Raw genomic sequence first — 17,879 nt, forward strand, 5'->3', positions numbered from 1 at the left:
TTGCTAAGTGTTAGGTTGTGGACTTGATTAGGAATGACTTGAGTTAATTCATGAATTTTTGGAAAAATGATCAGGGAAATCGATTTCCCAATCGATTGGATGGTAGACAGGGACTTGGCCAAATGGACAAAATCGATTAGCCAATCGATTTTGTAATCAGTTTTCGAAAATCCTTTACGAAATCGATTGCCCAATCGATTGGGCCTTAAGTCAGGGACTCATCCATATTCGACCAAATCGATTTGGAAATCGATTGGCTTAAAACCTGGGGGCTCAGTACTCACTCAATCGATTGCCAAATCGATTGATTCAGCCCAGGATTCTGTTTTCATTAAAGACCTTCACCCCAATCGATTTCCCAATCGATTGGCTCAGTGAAAATCCTCAGTTTGAGGTAGATGATTGATTATTCATTAACTTATCCATGTCTTGACTTGTTATGGGTTAATTAGGAGATTGAGAACCTCATTTTACTTTCATTTAATTGGCAAAGTATTGTATGAACTTTTAGCATATTGAAAATTCTGTTAAGGTGCATGCCTAGTTGAAAAGTTACTTTGAGCATTTAAAATCTTAATTGCTATGTGGTAATTGTTATTTTTTTGGTTGGTGACCCTTTACAATTATTGTGGAAATCTGGGCTTTGCCCTCAGATGAGAGTCAGGACGGTCCTACCGGTTCGTACCCCACGGACGGGAATGGAGATGGGAACGCGTGACTGCAGTTACGTTAGGAGGATCTCACGGGGCGCGTGGAGATACTCAGGGTGTATAGCCTTTTGGTAGGATGATCAGATTAGGATGATGTATAGGGACTAGGTGTCCTTCTTTTTGGATTAGAGTATTTTTAGTTTGGAAAACTGTACTTATTCTAATATTGTCAGTTTGACTTTTTACTTGAATGGGTTCCATGTACCATTTGTTGTTGTGTAAATGTTTTGGATTCATAATTGGAGAAACTTTTCCGCTGCTTGTAAATTATAATGACTCAATTATTTATCCAAAGGCATTTCCTGATTTAATTCTCTGTTTTATTTTAATTCCTTTTAAAAAAATATATATATATACCCTCGCTTTGAAAATCGGGGTGTTACAGCTTGCAACTTTGTACTTGCAATTTCCTCACTTGAAGAATGATCTTGTTTTAAGCTTTTTATGAAGCATATCTTTTGATCCTTCGAATTATGGAATGATTATGACTTAAATTGATCTTTGCTTATTCTCTGATGAAGATATGAGATGAATAAAGCTTTCAGGTTCCAATTTCTAACAAAGAAACTGATTATTCTTGTTTCTGCCAAAAATGAAGATCATTATTCGTTTTCCAGAACTACTTCAAGATCAATCTTCGTTTTATTTTTTTTGCTTTCTTTGATTTTAATGAGATCTGCTTTGTAATTTTTGATACCTATCTTGTTTTAACACACTCAAATGCACATGTTAAATACCAAAACATTTAGAATCATAATTAATAGTCTTTAATTAACCTTTTGTTTAATTATCATCAAAACATTTAAATTGAGATTTTGTCTTAACAAAAAGCACTCACTATTTATAACTTTTTGTTTTCATATGATTATTTTATGTTCTTCAATGTTACTGTCGACGAAGTTTTGGTGATGAAATATATTTTTTTCCATTTATAAAGCTACCTCGAGTCAAACTATTAATTTGTAAAAATTTAAAATTTTATGCAATCGCAATGTCCTTATGGCCACCAAAGACTTGATCTCTAGCCCTTTGGGTGCTCAAAAGTTCTAGCAGGGATTAGAATTTAGTTTTATTAAAGAAAGAGTGCGGAAAAGAATTAACGTTTGTAGCGGTAAATTACAGTCGAGATCTAGAAGATAAGTTTATTAAATCACCATTGCAAGCAATTCCATCTTATATTATGAGCGTATTCATGCTTCCTCCTACTATTAAGGATGAAATTTAGAAGATGATGAACTTGTTTTGGTACGATAAAAGTGGTAACCAAACTAAAGGTATTTGTTGGCTTACTTGGGATATACTTTCCATGCAAAAATGTGATCGTGGTGTAGGGTTACAAAGCATTAGTGCTTTTAACTTGAAAAATTTAGGCAAGCAAGGGTAGATGTACATGAATAACTCACACACTACAAGAAAGACTAGCTTTTTCGAGAGCCAAAAAACCCTAGGAAAATGGTGCATAGCGAGGACCTACCGAGGGCCAAAAAACACTTGCTTATGCATTGGTTGGAATAAAGTTCCTAGGGTTGTAACCTTTAGAACAATTGTTTCTTTTTTTAGTGTATTTTTGGGGGAGTAAGTCCTCGAAAACGTATCGAGTGATGTAGCCATGAGAATCATATTGAAGGTTGAAACCCTCGAAACTATATTTTTTTTCTTAAAAAAATAATATTCCTAAGAAGTTGACCCTCGAGAATGTTAACTGTCATTTAAAAAATATAAATTATTTTATTTTATATTATGATTTATATTATCACAATAGATACATACAATAAATACAACAATCATTATATTTTCATAAAAACGAATTATACAATATACATTTTTTAAATTTTCATATCAACACATTTTACAATATAAAAATATAACATACAAATCACATTTCACACATAATATTAGTAACACACATTTTGAATATATTATTTAACTCAACCAAACTTTAAATCTAACTATTAGTTAAGATTCAAGTCAGACTAATCGATTTCCTCTTTCTCGTCCAAATATATCTACATATATGCTAACTCGCACAACATTGTAAAAAACGCATAAATTTAATAAAAAGTACAGCATAAGAGTTGAAAAAAGAAATTATTTTCCATACCAAGATATAGTAACTATGAGAGAAGTATGTAAGAGAGTAAGAAGGAGAAATATGAAGAATAAGAGTAGAGAAAATAAATATTGAGAGTATAGTAGAGAAGAGAAAAAGTAAAAGGAGGAGGGTCTGCACGTGTGCGTCTAAAAAGAGTAGCATATAAATGTGCCAATTAATTGCAAATAGTGAGGGATTTGGCCTTGGAAATGTGAAATTTTAAAATTTAAATTTTGAGTTTAGATATTTTACTGGATGCTAAAAGCCCATCGGTAATTCACATGAGATAATTTTGAGTGTTTTGACCCTCGAGAATGAGTAGTTTTATTCTATTACTAGTGCTTAAGCCCTCGGTAATGCATTTGGACTGTTTTGAGGACCTTCGCCCTAGGAAAATACATGTGAAAATATCATTGGGCTTCTTAATGACATTCTAGGGCTAGAAAGCTCTAGCAAGTGCTAAAAAGCTCTTGTCATAGCACTCGGTATAAGCTGATTTTCTTGTAGAGTCATAGCCTTCTCACTTGTCTATTAAAAGTTATATATTTTCCTCATAGTGACTTTACTTGCGCTAAATTATAGGTCATAATCTCAATTACGTTTAAAAAAGTATTTCAAGTACTAAACACCTAAAATAAGGTAGTACATGGGGAATCGTAGAAGAGAATAACTTCTCCTCATGGGAGGAGAATTGGCTTGGTGATGGGTCTCAAATTGTTAAACCACGAAATTTGGTTCCATTTTTATAAAATATTACCGTAGCTCATTTGTTGGATGTTAAATCCAAGGCTTTGAATGATCCACAATATTTTCCCCCAAAAATTGCCTATGTAATTTTGAACACTTCACTGTTCATTTTCGTGGTGGAGGATCGTCAGATTTGGAAGTTTGAAAAGAATAATATTTATTCAGTTATAAGTGCATATTGATTCAACATTGATGACTTTATTTACAAATTAGATTTTAGATTCATCGGAAAGGTCCACCTTATTTGACATATTAAAACTCCTTTAAAGATTAAGAATTTTATTTAGCACCTCAATCGTAATTATGTCTCCACTTGTAATAGATTGCAAAGTGGTGGTAACAATTTCCCACAACAGTGTAAATTATGTGATGCAAATATCAATGTCCAAGTAGCACAAGATATTTGCAACACATTGATTTTCTTCCACTACCGCATGTGGCCAGCAGCAAGAACTGCTCGGTGGTAGGAATTTTCGACATTATGCAACATTTAGACATCAAGCAGGAACCGTAGTGAGCTTGTATTTTGTGCAACATTTGGACTCAGAGGAATAAGAAGATTTGGTAGCACGTCAATGAGACATGACAATAGTTACACACACACACACACACGTAGTATTCATACTTTAGATACTTTAGATGACTAGCAACAAGCTCATCGGTCTCATTCTAATGCAACAAGCAAATCTACTACTGTACAGAGGGAATTTTGAAGAAAAAAAAAAAACTACTGCTAATTCGATACAAATGCAATATGTAGATGCCTCTTTTTTCTCGCACCAAAACTGTTGGTATTGGAATTTTTTCAGGACTAAATAACACCCGTGATCCCTTAACTTAATTTCAGTTAATGTTTTAGTCTTTTATCTTTTTTTTCTTTTCCGATTTGATCAATTTTTTTAATTTTAAGTGACAATGTGATCATTTATATTTTAAAATATCAACAATGTTATCCTTTTTTTTTTACAAAAATTCAAAAAATTCATTAATATTTTCAAACAAAATCCATAAATTAATTATATTCTTTAACATAATACAAATTTCATCAAATTCGTAACTCAAATCTTCAAATTTTCTCATATTTTCATTCTTTATTTGATACATCATTCTTTATTTAATTTTCTCATATTTAAAGATTAAATTATGAATTTGATGAAATTGCATTATATTGAGGATGATAATTAATTTTATGGGTTTTGTTTGAAATTTTTATGAATTTTTGCAAAAAAATAAGGATAACATTGTTGACATTTTAAAACATAAAAGATCAAATTGTCACTTAAAATTAAAATAAATGACCAAATTGGAAGAAAAAAATAAAGAACTAAAACATTAATTGAAATTAAGTTAATGAACCACGGGTGCTATTTAATTGACAGTTTTATTCTGGCTAAAGCTGATAAATTTTCCCCTCTATGGTCTAATTATAAGAGTGAAGCGTGTTGCATTGGATGCACAATTGAATATTGATTTAGAGATGGACTCCAAGAGTATTTGCAAATAAAATTTACGACAATAAAAAAATGTCTTAGATTTAGTTGCTATATTTTTTAGTTGTTAGACATATTTTTTCATCTCATTTTATAATTAATGTTATTGTACCTTGTACATTGAAAATATACATTTATTTTAGGAAAAAAATTAGTTACAAATAGATCACACATTTTGAAACATAAGAAGAGTAAACTCTTAATAAAGGAGAGTGGCCAATCAACACATTAACCCAAATAGAATTGGTGCGCCATTACCCTATCAAACCACACATTTTTGTAAAGTAATAAATGAAACCATGTCTCTCACTTATAAGCATTTCTTTGGACTATATGTTATAGAATGTGTGACTTTAAATTGATACCATACAAAAGTAAAAGAAAAGTAAAAGAGAAAAAAGTATATTCTATCTTTCAGCATTGGGAGAAGTTAAAAGTTAAAAATATAAAAAATGTTTCAAAAATTCTTCTTGACATAATTTTGACTTATATGACACTAAAAATAGACTTGCTTTGCCAATGGGGGAACAAGTCAACTCATGGTATGGTATAAATCATGCATGAGAAGTGGCCACGATGCCCACAAACTCTTCCATTCATACACACAATATTTCGAATGTGAAAAAAGATAAATTAAGGTCTTATGGCCACTCACTCATTAAGAGATAGTTTTGTGCATCATGACAAGGCATTTAGAGGGAATGGAGTAGCCACACAACCATTACTAGAATTGGTAAAATTTCTAAAACTCACACCAAAGATGTTCATGATTCTTTGACCTTAATGGGTCTTATTTTGTTGTACCATTTTGATTTTTTTTCCTTCTTTCTTTTGATACCATGCCATATTGGGTGCCAAACTTCCCTTCCTTTTTTAGCACCCTATTTTTCCAACTTTTTTAAATTTGAAAAAGTGTCACTTTTTCATAAATAAATGATATGCAATTGGTGGATGATATAGTTTGCTTTGGAATTAGTCAACAACAAAAAGAGTTTGCTTTAGAAATAAATGCAAGGCACGTGTAATTTTCTCAACGGTTTGTGTATTTGAATAAATCGCCATTAAAGAGTATGTTAATGAAAAATATTCAATTCCAACGAAAATAAACATGGTAGGAAGACTATTATAATTACAGATAGAAATAATAGTTAGAGAAAAAAGTAATGAAAAATACATTGAATACTAAGAATTGTTGGAGTACATCAAATAGTAGATAAGATATGTATAGTTATTAGTTACGAAGTGATAACTAGTTAGTATTTCTAGCTTACTAATTAATATGTTTAACATAAATGAATGATTTGGTATCTATAAAGGTCAGTTCAATTTATAAATGCTGAAATTATTAGATTGATATCATGTTTCAGATTTAGGTCGAATATAATGTCTTAAATTCGAATTCGAGACTTCTTAGTTGTTTGCGAGAATTTATTTACTATTTTAGCTACAGACCAAAAAAAAAATGAATGGCTAGATTTAAACACACATGCTTTGTTAATATTTTAAGTAATCTAATATGATTTATATAATGGGTTGTAAGTTCCTGTAAAATAAAAATACAATTTTTAGTCATTACAAAATTATTCAACAAACAGTTTTAATCTATGTCGAAACAAAAGATATTTAATTGTTCTTCAATTTTAAAATTGTCGAATAACTTTTTGCAAACATGTTTAGAAAATTATAAAATATTCCTCTACAAAAATTTAAAATCTTTTAATTTAAGATGAATACAATATTATGAAATTTTTAAATTTAAAAAACTAAAGACAAAAGTACCAAAAATATAGATTTAAATATCAAAATTTCAGCTCATTTTTTGTGGATGAGCTTTTTAAAATATTTTAAACATGTTTGCAAAAATTCATACAAAGAGTATATGTTAAATTAATTAATAGCAGAGACTAAAACTACATACATCATAATTTTATAATAACTAAAAATTATATTTTTATTTTACAGAAACTAAAATTAAAATACTAAAAATTTATAAAAACTAAAAACATATTTAACCCTTATATAATCGTATCAATTTACAACAAGCTTATTTTAAATCTTTTAAATAGAAGAATTTTTATTCAAAATTATAAATTTGTTTTTAAAATATAAAAATATTATGGTGATCGGTTTCTCGAAATGAAAAATTTGTTAGTACTAATTATCTTTAGTTTTTTAATTTTTTTTGACGTTCTAACTCACACCACTAGACTACACCTCAAGACAAAATTATGAATTTTACACAAAATATAAATCTAAAAGTAAAATATAGACATTTGTAGGCTAATTGCCATCAAACAATGTATGTAATAGGACAATTATAAATGTGGTTATTAGGCCTGTAATAAACCGTGTGGAGGAATGTGAGAGGTGTAGATATGATTCGTCCCTTATATATAGAGTTATGTCTTTGGTCTATTGATAGAGTGAGACCGTTAAAATGCATGGTCATGTTAGAATGGACTAATATGTCATTTTTGGTCAATTTGTTTTATGCGTCTACTCTGAGATCGAGAAATAAAGAATTGAACATTGCAAAGATGACATATATTGTGACTTGCGCTCAATTAGATATTTGGAAAATGGACAATTATTGGACAATAGAGTGTGGACGCGGTAGAGTTTAACAAAGGAAGAGTTGAGAGTATCATCATCTTCTCAATTCTTTTGAAAATCAAGAGTTGGGTTCCCTTGCCCTATTTTCCTTTCATGCACGTCTGAGGTTGTATTTGGCATAGATTAGGGATTTGGGGATTAAGGGTATAAAATGAAGAAATTGATTTTTTTTTACTATGTTAGATTTAGGGGTTTTTAGAATAGATGGTTAAATAGGTCATGCATGTGAAGCTCTATGCCTAAAATTGAGAATAGATTATAGTAGAATTGAATTTCCTTAATAATATGAAAATATGATCTCTTAATGTGTTTGAGATTAAAGATCTTGAATTTCATTATTGTGAAAAATTATGTTGAGTGAATTGACATTGTGATGTTGTTTGGATATATTCATTGTTTTATTTATTCATAATTTGTACCATTTGTGTTTGCAAAAATTTATTAAGAAATTAGTGTGATTGAATGAGTGTTCTCAACTTAAAATTTACAAGACATATGTGTGATGTTTTGGTCATAACATTTTCTCTATACCTTACTTTCGAATGATTGTTAGTTTTATGGAAACTAGACTCCATTACCTTCAATTTTAGTACATACTTTCAAATATTTGATTGAGTATTGATACTTAAATGAGTTACAAGTTTGACCTGAGTTGATGTCTTGTTTTTATGACCTTGTGTTTTGTTTTGGTAAATTGCAAAAATTGAGGGCTTAATTTGAAAAAAATAAATTTTATCAATAAACTAGACATCGTAAGCTTTCCAAAGAGTGCTTGTTTCCTCAATTCGGATATTTATAAGTTCTTGTCAGTTGACACTGCAAGTGAGTAAGATTCATTTTAGCTAGATGAATTCTCCGTTTATATACGACGGAAGCGAAGGTAAGTGGAGCACCGCTTACAAGCGTGATTATGTCCAATCTTACCAAAATAAAGTTACTTACAAAGAAGGGGGCATTGGTAGAACTAATATAGTCTTTATGTCATACTTGTTAGATAGAGTCAAAGTCTAATGGCTGAAATATTTAGAAATAGTCAAAGTTAGAGATAGAAGAGGTAACTCGAGAGTAACTTATAAAGGAAGAGAAACTCAAATGATAAGTATATCTTTGAATTAGAATGTCAATTGATTTGGTTTCATCCATTAGAACCAACTGAACTGTAATCTCATCTCACGTTAATTAAATGTTTTACAGGTAAAAAGACTTAGGTCAAGAACTAGAGAAATGAAGTATAGCAGTTTATGTTATAGTTAGTTAAAATTTCTAGGAAATTGTTTTGAACTATAGATCTGTTATGTACTCTATTTTTGCTCTTTCTTTTGAAGGAATAGTATGTATATTTACACATTTGTATGATTTTGTATTGAGATATGTATGAACCACCCCTTTTGTCGAACTATGTTAACACTCATGTTATATTCGTACGATGTAGATTATCCTAAGAAAATACCTTTGTCTAACTTTGTATTAAATTTTCTCAAATTATGTTTATTATTCAAAATATAGCAATATCAATCAAAGATGTGGAAATAAGAAATATTTGGCTTTTAATCTTTCTTATATAGAGTTTTGATAAGGATTTTTCTAATTGAAGCACAATTTAAAATGTAATAAGAGATGTTGACAACTTCAGTCCAAATTTTTTTTTAACTATTGATTCATTTAAAAACTTTCTTACCATTTTTTGAAGGTTTTATTTTTTCTTTCAACTATTCCATTTTATCGTGGAGTTCTTAGAATGATTCTCATACATATCTTATAATAATATAATTATATATCTTTAATTAATTCAAAATATCAAAAGATAGTTACAATATGTTAATAATTCCTATAGTTAAGTCTTTGAAATTTGTAATATATATTCTCATATTTGTGAAAAGGTAATAGAGTAGTGCACATAGACATAAGTGCTCCTAATATCCCAATAACAAGAATAACTACATATAAGCATAACCAAATAACAAAAGTAATTAAATGTGTGCAAAATCAATAAATACTTTTGCCATCTACCTAATCAAAGTTTTTCTTCAAACTTAATGAACATTGTATGTATGGATAATGTTTAAATAAATATCTCCCAACTTGAGCCTTAAATGTAACCTCTAGGTTATCAACTTATATATGTATCTTGCATATCCATACAATATGATGAGAGAACAAAAAATATTGTGCACCAATCATGAAATCTAGGAAATGTTGATGCTATACCACCCATTATTCTGACAAATATGTACCACGAGTACATGAATTGGAGAGATGAAGGGGAAGATATTATTTGTACAAGTTGAAATATAAAAGATAAGGTGAAATAAGAAGTGGTTTCAATTCAAGAACGAGTTATTAGAGTGGGAAAAATAAAGAGTGGAAAAGGACAAAACTTAGACTCAAAAAAGTCTAAAGTGCAAATAAAATGGTCCGGCCATGTACTACATCTTGTTGGAGAAAATGTACACATTAAGAATCAAAAAAATTAAAAGGCACAACTCATAAGCCATAGTCCTGTTTTCTTCTTTTCAGTGTAATAATCATTAAGTCCAAGTTCAAATGCCAAGAAAGCAGATATTGTTTGAATGGATATTATGTATCGAATTTAAACTTTAAACTTATCAATTGTTTGTGTTTTATTTGGTGGAATTTACCATTTCATTTTCAAATTTAAAAAAAAAAAGTTTGAGACCTCAAGTGACTTAAACTACTAATTACATAAATTGGATGAGTTAAATGATCATAGTTCAAACTACATTAACAAAAGATTACCAACATTAAAATTAATATATTAATATTTTTCTATAGAAGGTCACTTTCCTTCACAATATAACTCATTTTAGCAACAACAAAATTTACCTCAATGTATATGGTTTTTAAATATTGATAAAGCATTAATGTTGTTTTTTCTATTATACCTCTAAATATTTACTACTATCTCATTTTTCAATTACTTGCATTAATGAATGACAATATTGTAAAATAAGTAAAAAGTTTTATAAAATCAAAGATAATTAATGTCTCAAATATAAATAAAATTGAAATTAAATATACTAATTTTTAACTAATTTTTTCTTATATTTGAATTGATTAATTAAAGTGAGTTATATTTTGAAAGAGAGAGAATCAGTATAGTGTTAGTTTTGAAAATAAAAACAAAAAGGAATAAAGGAGGGTAGCCTAATGTGGAGGGGTAAGTGGCAAATGCAGAGGCACCACTCTAATTTTGTTGTCATATGGAAAGTAGACAAAGAGAAACAGTAGAGGGATTTGTTTCTTAAGTTAGAAACAGGGACCCCTCCTTACTCTCCAATACTCTTCTTCTTCTTTTTAATATTCTCCTCTCCCAATTATTGTTATCATTTCTTTACAGCTTTCTCTCTGCTTATGCTTCTCTATGTTGGTGTGAGCATTTTTGTTATCTTCTTGTTTTGTAGCTTATTCTTTTTTCGGTTAAACATGTTTTAGTTTTTATAAAACTGTAATTTTAAATATTGTTGTATAGTGTCATTATTATTTATTATTGTACATTGAAATTATGAGAAACATGTTTCTCTATGCCTCTACATTAGTTACTATGCTGCATGTGCTATGTGTCATCATCAACTATAAATTAAAAGTTTGTATTAGTTAAGGAAGTGAACTTAAATAATATTTAATCAAGATAATGTTTATTATATTAAAAACATTATTATTTATGTAAAACCTATGGTATTTTGATAATTTGGTGTTTATCAAACTATATTTATAGTTAAACATTTTCATATAATTTATAAGATGTTTTTATCAATTATAAAAAAATTGTTTTTTTTTATTAATTTAAAAATAACTTACAATATGTTATCAACTCTTATTCAAGTGTTCCCCTGAAAATATAATTCTAAATAAACTAAAAATAAGTATAAGTATTATTAACAAATATTTTTTATACTACTCTGTAACATGATTCTGTATCAACTTTTAAAAAATGTCAATACCCTCTTTCATGTTTTGTTCCAACCTTTTTTTTATTAAGTAAAATCTTAGGCTAATTCTATAATATATATATTAACTAATAGTACTAGTTATCTCAAGAAAAAGCTAATAGTAATAGGAAAAAAAGATAAAAGTATTTTATATCATTTCATGTGCTTTATTATTATAGAACAAAACTGAAAGGAGAGAGAACAAGTAGAAGTAGAAGAATAAGATGCTCAGGTAATTTATTTTTAATGGAATGAGAGGTTAATTTTCCATTTTTAGGTAATTTGACTTTTTATGGAAAGGATCAATTCCAAAGTAAGGTAGAGATTCCTTTTGCTGTCTCCCAACCTCTCCACTTTCTATGAATGAAGGCCTTTATGATAAGTAATTAAAAAGTGCATCCAGATCTTTTTTCTCTCTCTCAATGGCTATTATTAGTAATACAATTACCTCAAGGAACAAAGAAATAAAAATAAAAACTAAACAATTATTTTGTTTATAGTTAAAGACTTAATTCAAGAGACAAATATCAATCTTATTAAGTCGAATATTATGTCTCAAATTCAAACTCAAATTATCGAAATTGTGTGCGATGTTTTATCATTTCATATACAAATAAAATAAAAATAAAAATTATTTTGTTTCATTAAGGTTTGAGATTGTAGTCTTTGAATTGATGGAAATTATAGAATTCTTATTGTAATTATAGTTTTTAATTGTTTTTCTATTAATAATTTTACACATTCAACTGACTGATAAAATATACATTTAAGAATCAAAGCAATTGACAAAATACACATACAAATATGTTTTTGTAAATTTGATATATTCAATGACAATTATAATATCATTTAATAAGGACTAAAATTGTTATTTACTAGAAAGAAAAAAAGAAAAGAAAAGAAAGTGGAGGGGAAGAGGGATACTTTGTCCTACAATACACTCCATTAAAATGAAGGTAGAAAAATGGTTACAAAAATAAAAAAAAAAGTCCAATTAACTAAACTTGATTGTAATTGATAGTAGTGGTTATGATAAGTGGATCTGTTTCAAGTGAAGATGTGTTTGTAACCTCATCATGAATGACAACTATTTCTTCAAGACAAGAATTAGCATTTTTGTTAAATGTAGGTAACTTAGAATTAGCAACAAGATCATCATCATGACAAGTAGTTATTGTAGATGTTTTTGTGAGTTCTTTAGCTCTTTGAACTTGAACATTCCAATCAGTTCTACAAAGAACAACCAACATAAGACAAGCACATGAGGCTTGAGCTGCAAGTAACCCAAGCCAAAGCCCTGCAAATCCCATTTTAGCAAAAAATCCTAAAAAGATTGCAATTGGCATACCAACCAAGTAAAAAGATCCCAAATTTATGTTAGCACCAATAGTTGGTCTAGCACTTCCTCTAAGAACACCACATCCAGTTGTTTGTGGACAATTTCCAAGCTCACAAAGTCCAACAATTGGCAACACAATTGATGTCAACTCAAGAATCTCATTGTCATTTGTGAAAAATTTCCCCCATTTATGTCTCATCAATGTTGTGAAAACCATTGCTCCAAGTCCTAAAATCAAAGCACAAAAGAGTGAAACTATCATTGAAATTCTTGCTTTTCTTGGCCTATTTGCACCCAACTCATTCCCTATTCTTGTTGAAACACCAAGACTTAATGAAGATGGAAAAACATAAACCAAAGATGTTGTTTGAATAAGAATTCCCATTGAAGCAATAGTTGCTTTAGGATTAACCAAAAGTCCACACATCATAATCATGAATTCATACCACCACCATTCAAGACAAACAGAAACACAAGTTGGGATAGCAAGTGAGAGCAATGAAGACCACCCTTTAATGCATTCTAAGCTTGGTGGGACCCATGATTGTTTATAAACACTAGAAAAGTATAAAAAAGATGATAGCAAAAGAATGAGGTTGAGATTAGTCAAAACCATTGCTATTGCCACCCCACCAATTCCCATTTCAAGATGAACCACTAACAAAAAATTTAAAGGAACATGAAAAAAAACAGAAATAGCTGAACAATATGTTAGTGGCATTGTGATTCCTTGAGTCCTAAGGTAAATCCTCAAAGGGTGAAGAATTGATAGCAAAAAAAGATCAGGTATTAAAAAAAGTATAAAAGTTTGTGCCTTTGATGAAATTTCTTGGTTTTGGCCTGACCATAAAAGGATTGTTTCCATGTTAAGCCAAATGAATGAGATGGGTATGGAAGTTGAGAGAAGAAGAAGAATGGTTCTTTGAAGGGTTAAGCCAAGTATTTTCCATTGTTTAGCTCCATAAGCTTGTCCACAAATTGGTTCCATTCCCATGGCTAATCCTGATATCACTGAGTAGCCAGTTATGTTTGCAAAACCTATGGAAAGTGAACCTCCTGCTAGTTCCATTTCTCCTAGATATCCAAGGAAAATCATTGAGATCATAGCTCTTGAATATAACAATAATCCAGTTATTGTTGTTGGACATGATATTTTTCCTATTTCTTTGATTTCTTCTAAGGCCTGAATAAAAAATATATATATAGTTATAAACTTAACATCAGTATACTAACTTTTTTCCGTCGGCTTGCAACTGTCAGCTCATCATCCTGACAAAGCTGAGCTGACAGTAGAAAGCTGAGGTTCCATCAATACATATCACTTAAAAGATTATTTTTTTTATGAGGAAATGTCACTAAAAATATAGTAATTTGTTACTTTATATAACTTAATTATTAATTTTAACAAGAAAAACAGAAGGGAAAGAATTTATATATATAGGAGTTTTTTTGTTTGTTGAATATGTTCTGTTTCATTACCTCACTAAGTGTAGGCCATGTATGAAGTTCATCTTGAATTTGATCATCAATAGGGGTAGGAGTGGAATAAACAATTTTGGTGTTAGGATTTATGAGGTGAGTTTTTGTAGGACAAAGAAATGGTGATGTTGATGAAGATGGCTTTGGATTGCACATGACTAAGTTTATAAAAACTCAAACTTTTGTATGTTAAAAGGGATTTTATATGAATGGCTAAGTTAGAAAAATGTAGGATCCTCTCTGTTCCTAAAGTCACAAGTTTGTGAGGGAGAATAGAAAGGTTGTGCAATATGAGGTGAAGGGAATGAAGGATAGTGGCTTTTTATGCATGAAAAAAATGCAAAGGGGCCTTTTTTGAAACGTGTCTAGAATTTGAAGAATTTTCTTAAATTTATAATATGTTAATTTTAAATGAATTTCATATAAAGAAGATATAATTTTTTTAAATAAAAATTTAATTTTTTTTGAAACAAAAGTCAAAGAAAAAGATTAAACTTGAACGGAAGAAATGCTTGTGGAGGTGCATAGTAACCGACCTATAACACTTTTCTCTTCCTATGAAAGTTAGTGGTTAACTTATGATATTAATATATCCTATAGTTTTTTTTATAATATTTTATGAAGTTAGAAAAAGTATTATAGAGTAATGGCATCTAAAAAAATAGTGGATTAAAAGTTTTCTTTACTTTTAAGTTTAGAGAGAAAAATAAGTCAAAAGTTATATTCAAGACGGTGAAACTAAAAAATTTAGATAAGAAAGATCGAATAATAATAATAATAACAATGCATTTAATCACTTTATTGATTTTTTTAAGCCGTCAAAATAACGACAAGTTTGTTTTGACAATGATGGCACCAAATAGTGGCTTTAACATAGCTTGATTGTTAATGGAAATGGATAATCTTTTCAAACACCGTGTTTTGGGTTTACCTTTAATGGGAAAGAGAATTTTCATAATCAAATTGGGAATTGTAAGTGGAAGTGATTAACACGTTGTTTTTTTCTTTTTCATTATAGTTATGTAGTAGTATTTTTCTAATAACCACTATCATATCATGTTTTGTAACTTAATCATAAAAGTTTAACTTTTCTCTAGCTGTTGACTCGTAGTTATATAGTCATCGTTACATAATATTATGGCACAACTGATTACACATTTTTTATTAGACATCAATTAAGATTATTATCTTTGTTTCTTTTGTGTGTAGGTTTTATGGTGGACCACTTTGAGAGTGGTTTAGAATAGATTAGTATATAAAAATCAATTAAAATTTTTAATTACAATCGATGTTACAATTTAAAATAAACAGGCTTTTTCGTGTACGACGAGATGAAAAACTTATCATTATGTTTAACGAATTAAAAAAAAATTGAAATACGAGTAAAATTTTAAAGCATGAATATTTATTTATTTATTTATTTATTTATTTATTTATTTATTTTGTTGATATAGCATCAATCAATTCATTATATCAACTATAAAAACAATAAAAGACGGTAAATTTCTACTTATAGAAAACAATGTATATTTCTACATACCTATCTACTATATGATCTACAGTAGAATATGCTTCTTTTGTGTAGCACGATGGAAGTCTTTAGACTTTTTGAAAGGACAAGGGCATACACAAACACATGTGGTTGGTATTTGTCCTACATATTTAAAAATTTAATACACTTCAAATATAACATGGTTTGTTTGGTTTTCGACATTAGCTACTTGTTGGTTATTTTGGACAAAGCAAACATGTTAGGTTTATGCCTAGCCAAACCATGCATGTTCCATTCTTTCCCAACTCATGTCATAGAAACCCATTCCTAACACAACTCTTTCTGTCTAGGGATCAATATAGAGAAAACAACCTAAAGCCTAAAACATTCCCTTCATTACTTGGCCTCATCACTCTAAAGATGACAATTTTTCACAAATTTCAAATTTTTAGGACCCACATTTCTTTCCCTCTTGCTCATTTTCTCTTTATGTTGTTGCTAGTTGAATGTTCCATCACGTGCAGGCAATTTTTGGTCGAGGCAATGAATGCATGGATGCAAATCCAGCCATATATAAAAGTAAAGCAATTTGATTAGTTGAATAATTTAATTTCTTGGTGTCAACAATCTCTTTATATTCCGGTTTACCATGCACTCATAACAACGACAAATTGGTTGTTAATTTTGTGTTTAGATAAAAGTTGTAGCCGAAAGGATATAATTTTGTGCAAATTGAGTATTGTCTGCACACAACTATACTGCTTAATCTCTCAAGTCTTTTAATATTGTTGCATTTTTAGAGTTGAATTCGAATTTAAGACCTCGCATGAGACACAAATCATGTGATTGAATTGTTGTTGGATGGTGAGAGAATAATGTATGAATATTACACTTTTACCACTTTTCCTCTTGTTGAAGTTATCTTCATTGATATGATATTATCCATATAATAAAATGTGGAGATTTGTGTTATTGTCATGAATGGGACCACAAGCGGTGTTACTGGCTGTATGTAGAAGAGACAGATGGGAAATGGGAAACATTGGAGAGAGAATTACTAACTCCCAATCACAACCATTTAATTTGTATCTTAAAGGTGTGATGTGTATACAAGAGCATTGGCAGAGTGAAGGGAACAGAGGCACCTCTGTTCATTATCATTATCTCAAAGACATTGAAAAACTCACTCCTTTTCCTTTCACTTACAATGTGCACCACTCACACTCTATGCCAAAACAATTTTTGTTTGTTTTTTACTCCTGGAATATATCAGTACATAATTGAACTTCTCTGAAACTCATGATATGTGAAGTCAGATTATACGTATTTTTTGCTCAACCAGTTATTGGAAATGAAAAAGAGACAGATTTTGGATATATCCATGCAATCAAAAAATGATAGTAAGGATAAACTTGATTTCTGGTAAAATGGATTATTGAGAACAATTTTTTAAATTTATTATTATGTGGAGGAGTTTGATTTTGCATAAACGGTGTTGATTTTCCTTACAGTGTGGTTGCATAGATTGTCAATTACATGCATTTCGAGTTCAAAAGATGTTATGACAATAACAATAAGACAAGTGATTTAAACACTACATATTCATGTAAGATTTTAAAACATCAGATATAGTAATGACATCAAGTCAGTATAATCAGCAGTAATAGCAAGAACAGTGGTGAAAAGAGCAAAATAAAACCACTGTCGTCCAAAGGATGAACATGAAATGGAAACACATTTGGAATCTGGCATAATTCTCTCTTAATTTAATAATAAATTGAAACTCACCCAAGTTCTAGCTAGTATAAAATAATTATGGCATAAAAATGCACTGTCATCAATCATAAAGACATCTTAAGACAAGTTGGGTAAGTGGAGATCAGACAGAATTAGAGCTACAGCTCAAGTTTGAGAAAGACTGACAAGACAAATATCACAGTTTAATTTTTTGACATTATAAAAGATTA

At 29.4% G+C, this 17,879-nt stretch overlaps 1 protein-coding gene across 1 annotated transcript; it reads right to left on the reverse strand.

The window, feature by feature from the left end:
• Positions 1 to 12,450: 12,450 nt before the first annotated feature.
• LOC101495941 (protein DETOXIFICATION 48-like) lies at positions 12,451 to 14,740 on the reverse strand. Its single transcript, XM_004490441.4, has 2 exons — positions 14,421 to 14,740; positions 12,451 to 14,124 (listed from the first exon to the last, which is right to left on the reverse strand). Exons 1-2 carry the CDS (start codon positions 14,574 to 14,576, stop codon positions 12,601 to 12,603), a joined length of 1,680 nt encoding a protein of 559 aa, XP_004490498.1. The 5' UTR covers positions 14,577 to 14,740; the 3' UTR covers positions 12,451 to 12,600.
• Positions 14,741 to 17,879: the final 3,139 nt, after the last annotated feature.

Source organism: Cicer arietinum, chromosome 2, assembly GCF_000331145.2.
Source record: "Cicer arietinum cultivar CDC Frontier isolate Library 1 chromosome 2, Cicar.CDCFrontier_v2.0, whole genome shotgun sequence".
NCBI lineage: Eukaryota > Viridiplantae > Streptophyta > Magnoliopsida > Fabales > Fabaceae > Cicer > Cicer arietinum.

Excerpts from the sequence above, each read along its gene's own strand:
- LOC101495941 (XM_004490441.4), bottom strand. The coding sequence starts at position 14,576 with ATGTGCAATCCAAAGCCATCTTCATCAACATCACCATTTCTTTGTCCT. Across the intron at positions 14,125-14,420 it reads CATGGCCTACACTTAGTGAG|GCCTTAGAAGAAATCAAAGA; the intron begins GTAATGAAACAG and ends TTTTTTATTCAG.